The 15,812-nt window shown below is 39.2% G+C and overlaps 1 protein-coding gene across 11 annotated transcripts in view; it reads right to left on the minus strand.

Annotated features, from left to right (window-relative positions):
- Window positions 1-15,812, minus strand: part of ERG (ETS transcription factor ERG) — a 159,340-nt gene that overhangs the window by 56,792 nt on the left and 86,736 nt on the right. Inside the window, exon 1 of one of the 11 annotated variants that reach the window (XM_068144624.1) lies at window positions 12,954-13,731. The exons of 6 other annotated variants lie outside the window; for them this stretch is intronic. In XM_068144624.1, the coding sequence (XP_068000725.1) occupies window positions 12,954-12,971 (18 nt within the window). In that variant the 5' untranslated portion in view covers window positions 12,972-13,731. Of the gene's footprint in view, window positions 1-10,121; window positions 10,263-10,287; window positions 10,309-12,032; window positions 12,078-12,668; window positions 12,933-12,953; window positions 13,732-15,812 lie in introns of those variants that run through there. 4 more of the 11 variants (XM_068144628.1, XM_068144631.1, XM_068144629.1 and 1 more) reach the window with 4 other exon arrangements.

A 15,812-nucleotide genomic window follows, 5' to 3' on the forward strand; every position in this document is an offset into this window, starting at 1 on the left:
TGGGGCTCTCCTCATACATTTCATACTCACCAACTCCTAGTGTCACTTAAACACTGAGCTTTGAAAAAGTCTAAAACTTTGTCCTCCTTAGGATACTTCATGACTCAACGCACTTCCTTTGCAGATCTCGTTTTATCACCTTTCACTTTGTTCTTTTCAGCACTGACTAGCACTGATTATTATTGCTTGTTGCTTATGAGGTAGTTTGTAAATTATTTTGAAAGACATCACACTGTTCTGCTCAGCATCTAGTTTTAGTGTCATTATCTAGCTCAGAATTTTTATTTTCAGCATCATCCAATCCTATGTACTGTATCTTATCTAACTCAGCTTCAAAAAGAGTTAATTCTGAGGATTTATCAAGCTTCCTTTTTAACAACAGCAGTTGCCAACTTTCATGATCTTACTGACCTTAGGTTCCTTTGGACCTAAATTCTAGAGTCAGCTGAAAACCTCAAACAGTTTTTATTCCAGCTAAAAATTGTGAATGCTAAGGTTAAGAGGCAGGTAAGATTAACTATGTCTATGATTCTCTGAAATTCCATTATTTTTAAGCTCATGACATCATCTGATGAATTATGAATATCTTTACTGACAGAAATTATAACATTCATTATTGACACCTTAATTTCAGGGTCACAGATTCTCAGAATGGTTTGGGTTGGAAGGGACCTCCAAAGGTCATCTAGTCCAACCTCCCTGCAGTGAGCAGGGACGTCCTCCATTAGATCAAGTTGCCCAGAGCCCTGTTGAGCCTGACATTAAATATCTGCAAGGATGTGGCCTCAACTACCTCCCAGGCAACCTGTTCCATTATTCCACTACCCTCATGGTAAAGAACTTCCTCCTAATATCCAACCTAAATCTACTCTCATCTAATTTAAAACCATTGCCTTTAAAACCAGTCCCTTTCCAGCCTTCTAGGCTCCCTCAAGGTACTGGAAGGCTGCTATTAGGTCTCTCTGGAGTCTTCTCTTGTCCAGGCTGAACAACCCCAGCTCCCTCAACCTGTCCTTGGAGAAGTGTTCCAGCCCCCTGATCATTTTTGTGGCCCTCCTCTGGACCTGCTCCATCAAGTCCATGTCCTTGCCACTGCTGTCTGCCTCCACCTGGAAACTTTTCATACAGATCTTTCTTAGCATATTAACTCATTTTATTCAACATTCTGATTTTCTCTGAGTCCTCCTCTTTCTACTAAGGGAAGGAACAGGAGAGCAGCTAGGAAAACAATGCCTTGAGGCTCACAGACACCCCACATAACATTGAGCTTTCTCAACCAACCTACCAGCCTCCTTAACTGATTCTCTCTACTTTCACAAAAGCCTTCAGACCCCCTAAATTGCAATACTTGGAGAGAAAAGTGCTACTAAGATATACAGAGGTGAATCATCTTTATTAGAAATATTAAAAGCAGTGTGTATTTTAAAAAATAAGCTGAAGCTTTTGTCAGTTACTATATAGAAAATACATTTCTCCAATAGATTAGAATTCTAGCTTTATAACATCACAGCTTCAAGAGTAAGGTACCTGATGGCAAGAATCCATCTGAATCCCATCCTAAAAAGTAGAAACACAACTAGAAATGTTTGACTCATTATATTAATTAGCTGAAAAGCGCACCTTAAAATTTCAGGTTGTTGAGCATTTGCCTGCATCGGACCCTTAGACAAGGTCCTCGTTTTGTGTGAGATCTACCTCTGCATGTAGGACAAGGTCAAGACCTAAGTGGTACTAACACCACATGCACCCCCTGAAGAAATAGTTAAGCAATGCTCAGGTGGTGTGTATAGTTCTGCAGGGTCTCTAGCCTGTGCTGAGTTCAGCCTTGTTACAGGAAGCGTTCAGTTTCTAAGTCAGGCCTCAGAAATAGAAAGTATTTAAAAGCAATGTATTTTGGGTCTACCTCTTGGCTTTTAAGACTTAAGGGTACATTCTTAATATTAGAGAGTCTTTTCTCAATGAAAAGTGAAGACAGCAATTGTTCATATAAGAAACTGCCCTTTATAAAAAAAATGTTAAAAATCACAAGAAGAAGCTGAGACTGAGAGAGATTGAGGCTAAGCAGCATCTCTGTGAAAAAGGAAAACAGTACTATGAAGGCCTAAGCTTAGAAAAGAAACATCCTTGGAACTGAATCTGGGCTGTTCTGGATTCTAAAAGGTTTGATGAAATGTGTGATGAAGACGTGGGGGGAAAAAAGTGAATATGAAGACAGCTAAGATTTAACATTCATGCTAATTGGAAAGCATCCAGGCACCACTGCAGAAAAAACTTCATGCAGAATGAGTTAGAAAGCAATCATTTACACATACATTTTATAGATTTTGGGTTACATAAATTGTGGCCTTCCAGTATCTGAAGGGGGCCTACAAGAAGGCTGGGGAGGGACTTCTCAAGATAGCAGGTAGTGATAGGACTAGGGGGAATGGAATGAAGCTGGAGGTGGGGAGATTCAGGCTCGATGTGAGGAGGAGGTTCTTCACCATGAGAATGGTGGAGCCCTGGAATGGGTTGTCCAGGGAGGTGGTTGTGGTGCCATCCCTGGAGGTGTTTAAGATCAGGCTGGCTGAGGTTCTGGCCAGCCTGATCTAGTGTGGGGTGTCCCTGCCCATGGCAGGGGGGTTGGAACTTGATGATCCTTGTGGTCCCTTCCAACCCTGACTGATACTATGATAATGAACATATATTTAAATGTATTTTTTAGAAGTGGTGTGGTAGCTGTCAAATCTACAACACACTTGCCCACCAAGGATTTTGACAAGTTGTAGTTCATTGCTATCCTGTTTTGAATGTGAGAAGACAAAAGGCAAAATCACAGCGTTGAGTATCAATAGTTAGTAGCAGTATTTTATCTGAAAGCATGCCACTGATACCCATATAAATAAAAATCTAACACAAGAAGATCTGAAGGTCTGAAGAGCTTAAAAAGGAACAGCTATGACCTTGCAATATAAAAACAGTGTATGTTTTTGTACATTAATGGCAAAATATAGGAGTTTTGTAAAATGGTAGTTGTCTGGCATTTCAGCTGGTTAAAACTTCAGATAGAGAGAAAGGTACAAGAAAGAAGAGAACACTAAATTAGTACTGTGAGACTGACTCTCTTCAACTTTCAATTACATTATTTTAGGAAAGACAGACTTTTCCTAGGAAAAAAGAGAACTCACCACTTTCAATTTTCCTTACTTTTTCTAGAAAGGTAGGTGGTGGTTGTTGGTTTTTTTTTTTCATCAGTGAAAGCAGCTAAATTGCAAAACAACACTTTGCAATTCTGAGCAATCCATCTTCAAATATTCATTCAAAGTCTCACTGACAACCTAACCTTAGTGATCCTTTTGTTTTTTATTAAACGTTAACTCCGTCCATTTAAAGACTTATTACGGAACGTGCCTCCCTTGGCATAAAGCACCAATGATTTAGTTGGGATTGTAAAGATTTATGATGCACTTTTCCTATCTTATTCAAACAGTAATGGATTTCACTTCAAATTTTTTTTGCCTTTGAATGTATACTGCTGAAGAGCATGATATTCAGAGGTTACATTCATGTCTGTCTGTCATTTCAGCTTTATAACTGTAGTGAGTACATTTCCTTAAAACCCATGGATTCTAAATGAAAGGAAAATTCATTTTTAATCTCATGAGTATCGAAAAAGTAACTCTCAATTAAGCAGTAAGGCCATTAGACTACTTTGGTGATTAAATGAAAATAAAAGAAGGAAAATGAGACATTTTCAGAAGCTTGTAGATAGGCCTTGTCTTACAGAAATGATTTTTCATATAATTTGTTTATTTTGCTAAATGTTTATAAAACATAGATTAAAGATAAAGAGTTTCAATAAAGGCCTTCACTGAAACATTTACAGGAGATTAACTGTTCCTTGGCCAATATTCCATCCGGATTCAACGTTCACTGAAATCAATGGAGAGACTCAGCACCATTGACAGGATCATGTTAATCCAAAGCCAGGACAGGAAGCCCTAAGGAAACATAAGAGCTACCCTGTTTGTTGCCTTGAATATTTGTTTAGAGTTTTGGAATTTACTGACTAAAGTTGCATGTAACAAACTTGGCAGCCAGAGACTTTTGCCAAGTTGTTGTTATTTTGGAAGCGTCAGAACTCCTGAAAAAACCCAAATTCTAGGAAGACTCTTGTGTTCATGCCATAGCCTCCTTGAACTCACTCTATGCAGCTCTTCAGAATCACCCTGGACTGGCAGATCTGCTGCAGTCTTGGCTAATAAGGCAATATTATGGTAAGAATATGATGTGCTCTTGCTTTACATCCATCTTTAATCTCTGTAGCCCATTGGATGTAACTGATCCAGTTCTGATTTACTCCAGATTACAGAAAGAGGAAAATTCAACAGGTTTACTGTAGAAGCCAAGATAAAACTCCCACAGTTTTAATTTCTTCAAGTGTTCAACATGATATATTTCCTCTTGATGAGAAGAAAACAGCCAGCATTAACTGAAGCGGTCCCGTCTATCATTTAGTTGACTGCATACAAGCATAGTCACAGGTTCCACAATTTCACAAGTGGCTATTTTGTTGAGTAAAATTTTCAACAAAAACATACCTTTGGAACTAAACATATACTTTAGTTCTACATGTAGAGGAAAGCAGACATCAAAAACAAGCCTATGGATGATTTGGCTGGAGCTCACATTCATTAAGAGGGTTAATACAAATGTTCCTGATTGTTTCTGTTGTTTATGAATCTCGACCTTCAGAACAGCACTGAAATGTGCTGTCTCCTAAAGATGTTCCCTACCGATATGACACACACTTTGTATTGTTTTACTGTACACAAGCATTAATATCCCAGAGGTAACCCACCCTTCTTTTAACGGCTGGTGACAGGTCCAATGGCTGAGTAAAAATCAGTTGAAGGAAAGGGAAGTCTTGTCGGAAATGAGATTAATCTTGTAACGAGTGTTCAGCCCTGATAACCCATCTGTGCAGAGAACTGCTTTAACTGGAGAGCAATTAACCTTCACCTGACAAGCTCTGTCTAACCGTTATAAACAACATTAAAGGCACAGGATCCCTCTCTTTTTTATCCCGTTGACATAGACTAAACAACCAGATTCTGAATTCCATGAAAATGGTACATATGACTGTGCCTTGATGACAAATCGCAGAACAATTTTTTAAAGGCAGAGGCTGTATGGAAATAATGTGAAAAATGTCTCTGGCCACCACTTCAGTGAGTTGATCTGATTAGTGAAAAGCAACAATTTTGAGCACTTCCAGGGGAATACCTTATGCATGAGGGAAGCTAATGTGAATACACCAAAGACTAACAATAATAAAAAGGTATGTGAGTAGATAAGAGCTGCCTAGCCACATCCCAAGAATGTTGCTTTCAGGAGACAGTGTGTATTTCCCCAATATCCCTGTGAACCCAAAGCCAAGGGGCAACTTCCTAGAGCTTCTTCACCCACAGTCTTGTTTAAATTACTTGCCAAAACTAACTTCAACTTATAGAATCCATCTGCAGTAACTAGACTTTTGGGTCAGGTCTCCACAGACCTGGCTCTTCTGTGTAACAGCTGGTGCTCCATGCAACGAGTTTCCCACAGTCTCTGAAGGGGTCTGTAAATCCAACCTCATATTCCCAGCCTGTTAGACTACAACACAAACTCAAACTGCCTTTCCCATAGTTGTGTGAGGAGATAACTGAACATAGGTCTGTTCTTCAAAGATGAAAAAGAGTGATGTCTATGAAGCCGCAATAGCAAAGGACTACCCAACTCTATGGGGAAAGGCCAAGATATCAATCTCAGTCATGATGGCAGAAACCTGGAACGACTCCAAGAGAATCATTGGCAAAACTGCACAAATTTCAGGCTGAACTCCTGAATAACCTGGGTGAAAGCCTGGCTCCAGCCAAGCCATTGGCTAAATACTCTTGACTTGATTTTGGCCCGATTTCACTTCAGGTTTCATAAATCCTCATTCATTCTATTCATATGCCTGAAAGCAATTATCCTAAAGTTACAATTAGCAATGAAGGTTTTCTGTCTTTGTTTACTTTTCTTTTGCTCTAGGTTCTTTTTTTTTCTTTTTCTCTCTTTTTTTTTAGCAGAAGTTCAAAAATACAGGTTAGTCCTGGTTTTATTTATCTCTACAGGGAGGCAAAATTTCTGCTTCAGTCATTTCTGTCGAATATATGTCACTGTGGATTGCAGGAGATGACTGTGACTCTTTAATACATCCAGAAGAGAAGTCCACCTTAAGAGCTGGGAAGAAAACATTTTATTTGGTGATGCATACAAACAAGGAAAGGATGCAGGCAATATTGAGTTGGAGGGAGGTTGCTTGCTCATCATGTGACAGAATGACAATGTATTTTGAAGCACCCTACTTTGCAGTATTGAAAAATGCAGGGTCATTTTTCCTACCACTACAGAGAAAACCCCTGATATTTCATAGACCAGCATAACAGCACTCACTGGACTTAATTTTTTACATGAACATATGTGTTGTACTGTGGCTTAAATGCTTAATAATAACCTTTGTATCAACGAAGAAAGGCGTAGATCTTCTCAGTGAATTAGATATTAACAGATAGGAAGTTCGTATTGAAAGCATTTCCTGTATTGGTAGTCCCTGATTTTGGCGACTTATCTGGGTAGGAAATGAATGCAGGAAGTATCTGTCTACAAACTCTTTATCATCAAGGTAATTGCTGTGGCAGCATTTTACTGTTTATCAAGGTAATAAACACATCACCTAAAAAAAGATGTTTTTCAACTCTAAAGAATGAGGTTTAAAAAAATCTTGCAGGCTAGCAGTGCAGTTATGCAAAGTCTTCCATGTAGAATTAACATGCTGCTACTTGTTTATTTCAGCACTTCTGTAATTAGGGATTTGTCAAACAAAACATTTCCAGTCTCCTGTGGCTTTTTTTTCCCTTGTTATAGCAATGTTTCTCTGTATCTTGCTCTCTCATCTCTCTTAAGTCAGGTAGGCCATTTTCAAGAGAGCTGCCACTTCCCATCAAGAGTCATTCACCACCCCTTCCTGCAGGTATTTGCATATATCCAGTTCTTGTAATTTGTCCTTGCATTTCTTTCCCCAGGTACTGCTTAACCTGGTAACACATACATTTAACTAAGCAAGCTGGACATTCCCTTAGTATGAAACGGTTCCACCAACCTAGTCACACCAGTTGAGATGTACACTCCAAATAAACATGCACTGCATGTGAAGGGAGACATTATTATCATATGCATTCTTTCCACTCATTAATTTCTAAAAGCCACCATTCCTAAAGACCATTTGCCTGGTCCTCTGTAAGTGGATGCTCACTTGAGGTGTCCTTCAGCCTAGCCTTAAAAAATTGCTATTACTTATGGGCTTTTTTAACCTATTAATGTTCACTTACCTTTTTATACCAGTAATTGTAACTTTATTAACTTTATTTTTAAACAAATTCAATTTATGACATGATAATTAACAGAAGGATTAATCCCTGATTTGTACAGGGTAGGTATTAAAAAACACTACTAATATTATGTGTTTATTACACACTAATATTCCTTTCCTGAAAACAATATCTCGTCTTTCTAATAGGGTGAATAGGTAAAGTCAGCAACCCAGTACCTAAGGATATCTCCAAAACAGAGAGAGAGAGAGAGAGAATTTCCTTGTGATAAAGGTTTGCAACCAGATTTCCTGACACTCTCTTTCCATTTGCTGTGATGAGCTCCTTAGAGGGTTATACAGCCCTTCTTTTAAGGGGGGCAAAAAGAAATTGAAGTACACAGCACTATCCACCCTCAGGTGGGATTAGTTACAACATTCAAATAACTCCTTCAATCACAAAGACACATTAATCCTTTAAGGAAAGTATTAATACCTTTTATATGTAAGTGCTTTGAAGCTTCTCTATCACTGTCAATGTTTCTTCTGTAATACACAGCTATGTATTAAGGATAGCAAGACTAGCAGAACACATGTCATTTTGTCCAACCATTGACTTTTCATTAGTGACAATGTGAAAAGCTGCTACTATTTCTCTGCTGTATAATTATCTATCAAAATTGTTTGGTTTAGTTGTGTTGTTTTTTTTTTTTTATTGGTGGGTTTTGTTTGTTTGTTTGTTTTATAATTAATGATGAATCTGAATAGAAACCACACTGTAGTGAAGGAAACAATTTTTGTTAACTTGACAAGGTTTGGCACTGCATGTGAAACTCTCTACTGTATCACCTTTGTTAATATTGATGATACCAGTGGTACCAACACAGTTTTTCTTTTTATTTTCTCCACTTTGCTGATTTTCAAAATAACTCTGATGGCTTGATTCAGAAACTTGCATTATGAAGCCTACTTGTTTTTAAGTGAACAGCATTATATATTTGCATTGGATTATAAACTGTCACTTGGGAAGTAAACATCTTCTTTTGGCATTCACATTTCTCAAGACTACTGTACTTATCTTTCAACAAGTCATTCTCCACAAGCACTTGGGGTTTCTTTTTTGAAATATTTCTGAAAGGCTTTTTGTAACTCATGGGACTTGCTGAAAAACAATTTGATAAGAGATAACATAGTTCTTGTTAACAAAAAACAAACAAACAAACCAATTCAGACAGTCAAACCCACACATTTTCCAACTGTTGTTCCTTGCCTGAGGACTTAACTCTAGAAAGAAAAATCCTTATATTAGACTTCCTTTTGGCACATGTAGCCACAAACTGGATTGAGTAAAATGACAGCTGACTAAGAGCAAAAGAAACTAACATGAAAATCCCCCAAGTATCTTCTTCTATTCTTACATGACTATTTTTCCTTACAATTTGTATTCATGTCAGAAATACTGTTTTACCTGGAAATAATTATAGGTCTGACAAAATCTTCATGAAATTGATGGAAACTTTGAATTAAGGAGTGCAAGATCAGGCTAAATGGTTCAAGGCACTCCTGCAGCTCTTGCTTCTGATTCATCAGAGCATTCAGGTGCATGCTTAGCTGTAAGAAGGTTGTGTCTAATCACCAAAGTGAATAGAAGCATTTACAGGCTTAAAGTTAAATATACCACTTGATCATTTGCTAACTGAGATGAGAACAAAAAGCGAATAATCTTTATACTTTTTTTAAAGCAAGTAACAGAAGTACAAATTGCTGTATTAGTTCTGTGGGATTCAGTGCAGATGCAGTCCTCTAAACAAAGACTTAAACATTTCCATATGCCAAGAACAGATTTTTTTTTTACTTTTTTTTTTAAACTGTCTGCAGCTTTCCTTGGCTTTAGAAGTATTTGAGTGAGTGCTGAGGTTTTCTGCAAGAAAGTGAGAGGAAAGGAATACTATAGAAAGAAGCACAGACTAAGATTCCTCACAGAATAACAATCTTGCCACTGCTTTAATCACTATATCCACACTCTTTCAAGCCTTAGAAACCACAAAGATTCTCCTGTCCCTTATCAAATATGCAAACTTTCTCCCAGGAATCATAACTTCCCTGTGACAGCACATAAGAAATCAACAGTGTAAAGTGTATATGTGCATATTTAGAAATAAATTAGAGTAAAAGAATATCCACCAGCATGAGGAGTAAGTCATTGTAAAGTTAAGACTGAAGAGCTTTTCTAAGTATAACTGCATTGTCAAGAAGGGATAGAAATATAACAAGGATTGGTACATGACAGAGAAGTAGAATTCTAATAGTATCTTTTCATTTGCAATTCTTTACTCCACTACAGGACAACAGGGGGGAAAAAAGTTACCTTCAGGACAAGTATTTTTGCTTCATCCTGAGGTAACATATAAATAATTTTTGCTCCATTCTATTAAAAACAAAACAGACAGATGCCTAATTCAGAAGCCTTTGATACTTCCTAAAATTATATTTACAGTAACTAGTGGAATGGTTATAATTAGAAGTGCTAATTTGATAGGTCTTCAGCTTCAGTGCTCTGCCCTGCTGTGCTACTGCACATATCTGTCAGATACTATTTGTGCCAGAAGGAAACACGTTAGCTTATCTCTGAAATCCTGACTTTTAGGAGATTTTCTCCAATTGGAAAGAAAAAACCCCCCAAAACCAACAACAACCAACCAAACCAAACCAAACAAACATTTTATCCTTCAAATGCTAAATAACATACCGTTGAGGTTAGCCACATGTGCTCCAGGTATGAGGAAGTGAGTGCATTAGAAACATCAGCCCCCTGACTGCATAATAAAACCAAAATCCTGGCTTTGGAGATTCACACCTTCTCCTACCACCCTCCTCTCTGCAGCTGTTTATGCCACACTTCAGGAGAGACAGACCTGCTTGCAGTCAGAGGGAGAGGTCCCTGGCCTGACCAAGGGTGGCTGCTCTTACAGCATAAAGGTCAGAATTAAAGTAAGGCACCCATGTGAAAGCCTAGAACAAAGGCATGGCTGCGCCCTCCTTCTCAGGAGAAACATTCTGCAGTGGCACTTTCCCTGTCATGGAGGAGAAAGGGAAGGAGGCAGCAGCAGGAGGGGCAGGGAACAAGAAGAAACACATCTCCCAGTAAAGCCACAATTGTGACGTCAAGCCCAGTGCCAGAAAACTTACACAAATGCCTGCCTTCATAGATACCAATTAATACTAGTTAAGCCAGCCTGATTTCTCATGAGTCCTGAGTGTCCCAAGGGGGACTGTCTGTCAGTTTGTGATGGGAAAAGGGTGAATCAGACAGCCTTACTGGGAAGCCACCTTTGTGTGTGTCGACATTTAGAGTAATTTCTACCCGGTTATGAACAAATAAAAAGCCATTCATAACCCAGTTTTGGCATCTATTGACTCCACAGCTTCCATAAAGGAAAGAGGGAATTCCCAGCACACAAACTCCTGATGAGGCACTCTAGCTTTCTTTCACCTGCATTCATATAGCTAGGCTACCTGTTGCTAGCTGACAACAGAGGCCATTATGTTGAAACAGGAAAAAATAATTTGCTAAACATAATTGTTTGGCAAAAGCACAAACACTCATTTGTCCTTCAGCTGCAATTTCTTTATTTCAGAAATCTCTCAATTAAATTACTTTGTGTACTCAGAATAGGAAGAGGAATTGAATCTCCTTGGACTAGCTTAGATTCATGTCAGAGTACATTTCCTGCATCTACGGTACAAAGTACCTGAAATTTCTTCCAGTTTTACATTTTTCACTTGCATAAATAAAATGCTTCAGTATGCTAGGCCTTCCTAACACCCTGAGCACCAAAATCCCCAAGTTTTGGGGTACCTATTTCCCCCTACAAGTTTATTTCTTCACTCAGGAGAATTTGTTGACTTTATTGCATTACCTGGCTGTAAAATGCACGGTTGCACACAGCCCCTTGGAACTTCTGTAGATATAAGGTGAAAGTAAAATGATAAAAAAGAGATACTGTTTACAATCATTTACCTTATTGTGTCAGCCCAGATAAAACATCAAAAAAAAAACCCCAACCAAAACCAGTAAGAGCTCAAAATGCATACAACATTTGATCTCACTACTAGCTTTTTAGAACAAGTATTTCCCATCAACATTAATAGTGCATTCTAGTAAACAGATGCAAAAAAAACCCCAGTGTTACTACCTCGACACAAAGCCCTTATTTTAGCAATGCAAAACACGACCCTCTGAACCTCGGGATTTTCATAGAGCGCCTGTCATGCCCTGTGTGCTCTGAAATGCACAGCAAAACCAAAGAGAATACAGGAGTCACTTAGCATATAATAGATAGGGGCCAGAAATGCAGATCTTTCTCTCTACAGATGACCTCTTGAAAGCATCAGTGATTACAAAAAAGAGATACTTTTCAAAAGAAAGCCTTTCTCATGGCAGTGCCTTCAGACAAGACTTCCAGATTTCAAAAACCATAACAAAAAGTATCAAATGATCTTTAAAATGTAAACATCTAAGCAGAAGTTACTGAGAAATCAAACTGCAGCTCCACTAAGCCAAGGGCCAGGCACCACAGCTATTCCGTTATCTCCTACTAAATCTCTGGCATAATTAGAAAAGTGAAGAGATACACAATATCACAAAGAAAGCAAATACCTTGATCCCAAAGCTGGTAATACAGTGCTGCAGAATCCTCACTGTGCATGCTGGTATGTCCTTTACGTAAAATTAGTTTCACTATCACAAAGCCTTTACAGTTATACTTCTGCAATTAATCACAGCTATTGCTGTATCTGTAACTGCTCTCTATTACAGCACACAGAGAAGCAAAAACTAGACAGACAGACAAATACATTTATTCAGCTTTCTAAGTGGCACAACCTGAAAAACTCAGCAAAGCCATTCTTAAAACAAACAAAACAAAACAAAACAAAACAAAACCCAACAAACCATGCACTGAGATCAATTTAAAAGCCAGTACGGGAATTTTATTGTCCAAAAAATTAAAACAAGAAAGAACACACGCACGCGATCTTGCCGCCACCATTAAAATAACACTCAGAAAGATTCTGAGCATAAGAGTTTCCAGAAAAGCACATAATTAACACCTGCATGAAAGAGAAACGAGAGCCGGTGCCTCTCCTTCCCACTTGTGTCCCCATCAACCAGAGAAGCATTTAAAGGTATCCAAAAGGTTAGCGCTCTCAGCACCCCTTTTTTTTCCTTCCAGTGCACACCCTCTCCCCTTATGGCAGTCCGCAAACACATCCAAGTTGTCAGAATGATACCTACAAGAAATTTCAGAAGCTCTCATAAAAGGGCTTCGCATATGCAATCCACAGCACTGAACAGTGAATTTAAAAAACCCAATTTTTTTTCCGAGTTTGAAGTTTTTAAGCCTTGCGGATGGTTGGAGTAGGAAAAAGGAAATTTACTAGGCAGTACAAAGGAAATCTTGTTGTCCTCTATTGTGGCAGTGGGGGTGTTGCCCAATTCTAACTTATCTAGGTTGATAAAGGAAACCAAAGAACACGCCACTGAAAAAAAATTCCAGCAAAAAAGGTACCCCCTTCTTACCTTAATAGTGCTTGCCATAATGTGATCAAGATTATTGATCGCTAATAATTGCTAATAATAATTATTGCTTCGCTCTGACCAGAAAGAAGTTTTGATGAGGTTGTTTAGAGCGGATGAGATTGTGCTAACTCTGGGAAATGAAGTCAGCCAATGGCAGGAAGAGGTTTCTATTGGTCCTGGCCACTACAGCTCAAAGAAACAGGATATTTGGGAGTGAAGAGATAAGAGTCCTAAAACAATGTTGTTTTTCTTGATGATATGTGACTACATTTTTTTTTTTTATTTTTTATTTTTATTTTTTTTAAACAAAAAGTCAATTGCCTGTGACCGCCTGGGCAGGTGTGATCTGATGTGCAGTAAGTGTGACATGCCACTTCGAGGCAGGATGCAGATGTCAGATGAAATGGGCCAAATTCGACACTAGCTTCATGCAGTCTATTCACTGGGGAATTGCTGATTCAGGGCTCAAGCCAGACTTGGTATAAGCGGGTGTAGCTCCAAATATGTTAATGAAGTCCAGTTCCACTTACACCACATCTATATTTGGTCATTAACCTCATTCCTGGATTCTTGAGCTATAGACACTTTCTAGCCTACCTGATACATCCTTTTTTTCCTGTTTGGTTTTTTTTTTCCCAAGAAGCAAGTTGATTAAGACAATAAATTCTTTTAGATGTCTTTTTCTTTTTTTTGTGTTTGGAACACAAGCCCTATGAGGAAAGACTGAGGGAGCTGGGGTTGCTCAGCCTGGAGAAGAGGAGACTCAGGGGTGACCTTATCACTCTCTACAACTACCTGAAGGGAGGTTGTAGACAGGCGGATGATGGTCTCTTCTCCCAGGCACCCAGTACCAGAACAAGAGGACACAGTCTCAGGCTGCGCCAGGGGAGGTTCAGGTTGGATGTTAGGAAGAAGTTCTATACAGAGAGAGTGATTGCCCATTGGAATGGGCTGCCTGGGGAGGTGGTGGTGTCGCCGTCATTGAAGGTGTTCAGGAGGAGACTTGATGGGGTACTTGGTGCCATGGGTTAGCTGTTTGGGTGGGTTGGATTGGTTGATGGGTTGGACACGATGATCTTGAAGCTCTCTTCCAAGCTGGTTTGGTTTATTCTAATAAAGGTTTATTCTTACCGAGGAAGGGAAGTCACAGAAAGACATACATTTCAAAAGCAAATGCCTAGATGCCATAAACAGACTTACATTTTCCACACTGTTCCTTTACTTTGCAGTTCTATCCCTGCATAAAAATTAGATGGTTTCACTAGCAAGTCCATTCCCAGTTGGAGTGTGATAGTAATTATTTTATTCAGTGCTATATTTTTATTCATCCTTTTCTAGCGCTTGGCACTCAGAGTGCACCCCAAAATTACTATCTGTGCAAACAAAATACTGTCCCTTGTTTCCACAATACCAGTTAGTATAAAAGTCCATATGTAAAGAGCCACTCAGGATTCAGTGCTGGCACAACCCTCTTGCTCTGAGGATTCACAACATTGTATGTCTTTTATAACAGACATCATTGCTGGTATCAGGATATTCTGAGCTTTCAGCTAGAAGAGCAAAGCTTGAAAATATGACCCTCAACAATTGCAGGAAAAGCAAAAGAAGTCAGAATGTCTTAATTTTCCCAATAACCTGCTAATTTTTAAGAGTCAGTCCTGCTGTAACCAGTGCATGGTTTCCCAATGCTTCCTATAACAACATCAAACCATCGACATGATGCTTGAAAGCACTGCAGCACTGGATAGATAATTCCTGCTGTAATAAGGTCCTGTTCTCTGACCAAGGACTCCAATATGATAAAAAGAACAAGAGACAGTGATGGCTTGTCATAGGATTGCTTAGTAGAAGTTGATGACCTCATCCCCTCCCAATGTTTTCCTCTCCTGCTCCTTAGGAGAAGAAAAGAAAATCGCAGCAGGTTCTGTAAGTGGTGATGACTGCTGGCATTCAGCAAGAATTTTTTCCAAATGGTACACAATGAGAGCAGTAAGTCCCTGTTCACTCTTCCCCCACTATCCTGACTTGAAGAAGGTGAAACACAGCCATGTACTTCTTCAGAGATATGTCTGGAGTACACTGAACTGCTGCAGGCTTGGCCCTTGGGTCATGTGATTCTGTGATTCTGATTTGTCCTGCAAGCACTGCTCCATCTCACCCAAGGCAGGACAGAGGTAAGGCTTGTCCACTCAGTCCTGCTCATGGGAACGACTCTGCCACCCACCAGGTTCCAGAAAATCCCAATTCTACGGGCTCCATGGGGACCACAGAGCTGGAAATTCCTGGACACAATGAAGTGACACAGCACAACTGTAAATGGGATCTGGTAGAGCTACCTCCAGGAAGACCCTGTTTTAATTTTGTCACCCAGATGAGCCTTTCTCAAAGAGTCTCCAGCTGTCTCATATGCCTTGAAGTTCCATCAGTCAAAGTGTCTGAGCAAGCCTCTGGCTGACTCCAGATTCTGATGGAGAGACTTTGACAGGAAGAACCTGCTTTTCCTCACTGTGCTGCATCCTGAAGTGCAGCAGGGTACAAGTTTTGCTTGATTTTATAGTTCACTTTAAGGAGCTCTGTTTTGTTCCACTGTGAAGATGACTTCTGGTCTCTTCAGAGTAATCAAGAGTCAGTGCTGCCATGCAGTAGTTTGTATTCTTGGTTCACACAGAAATCCAGTGTTACACTGTTGAATGCTTTCTTGCAGTCTGCGACCACTGAATTACTGTGCTTCTGCAGAGTAGGTAACTGCTGGTAACTTTCCTATTTTCATTACAAACAGTATGAAAAGAAAGCAATTTACAGTTAATTGTATTTCATGGGGATGTTGATTTCCTCCCTTTTCATCTCCAAACAATGAAC

This window comes from Melanerpes formicivorus, unplaced genomic scaffold (assembly GCF_026170545.1).
Source record: "Melanerpes formicivorus ecotype bairdi unplaced genomic scaffold, bMelFor1.0.p_v2 SCAF_11, whole genome shotgun sequence".
In the NCBI taxonomy this organism is placed as follows: Eukaryota; Metazoa; Chordata; class Aves; order Piciformes; family Picidae; genus Melanerpes; species Melanerpes formicivorus.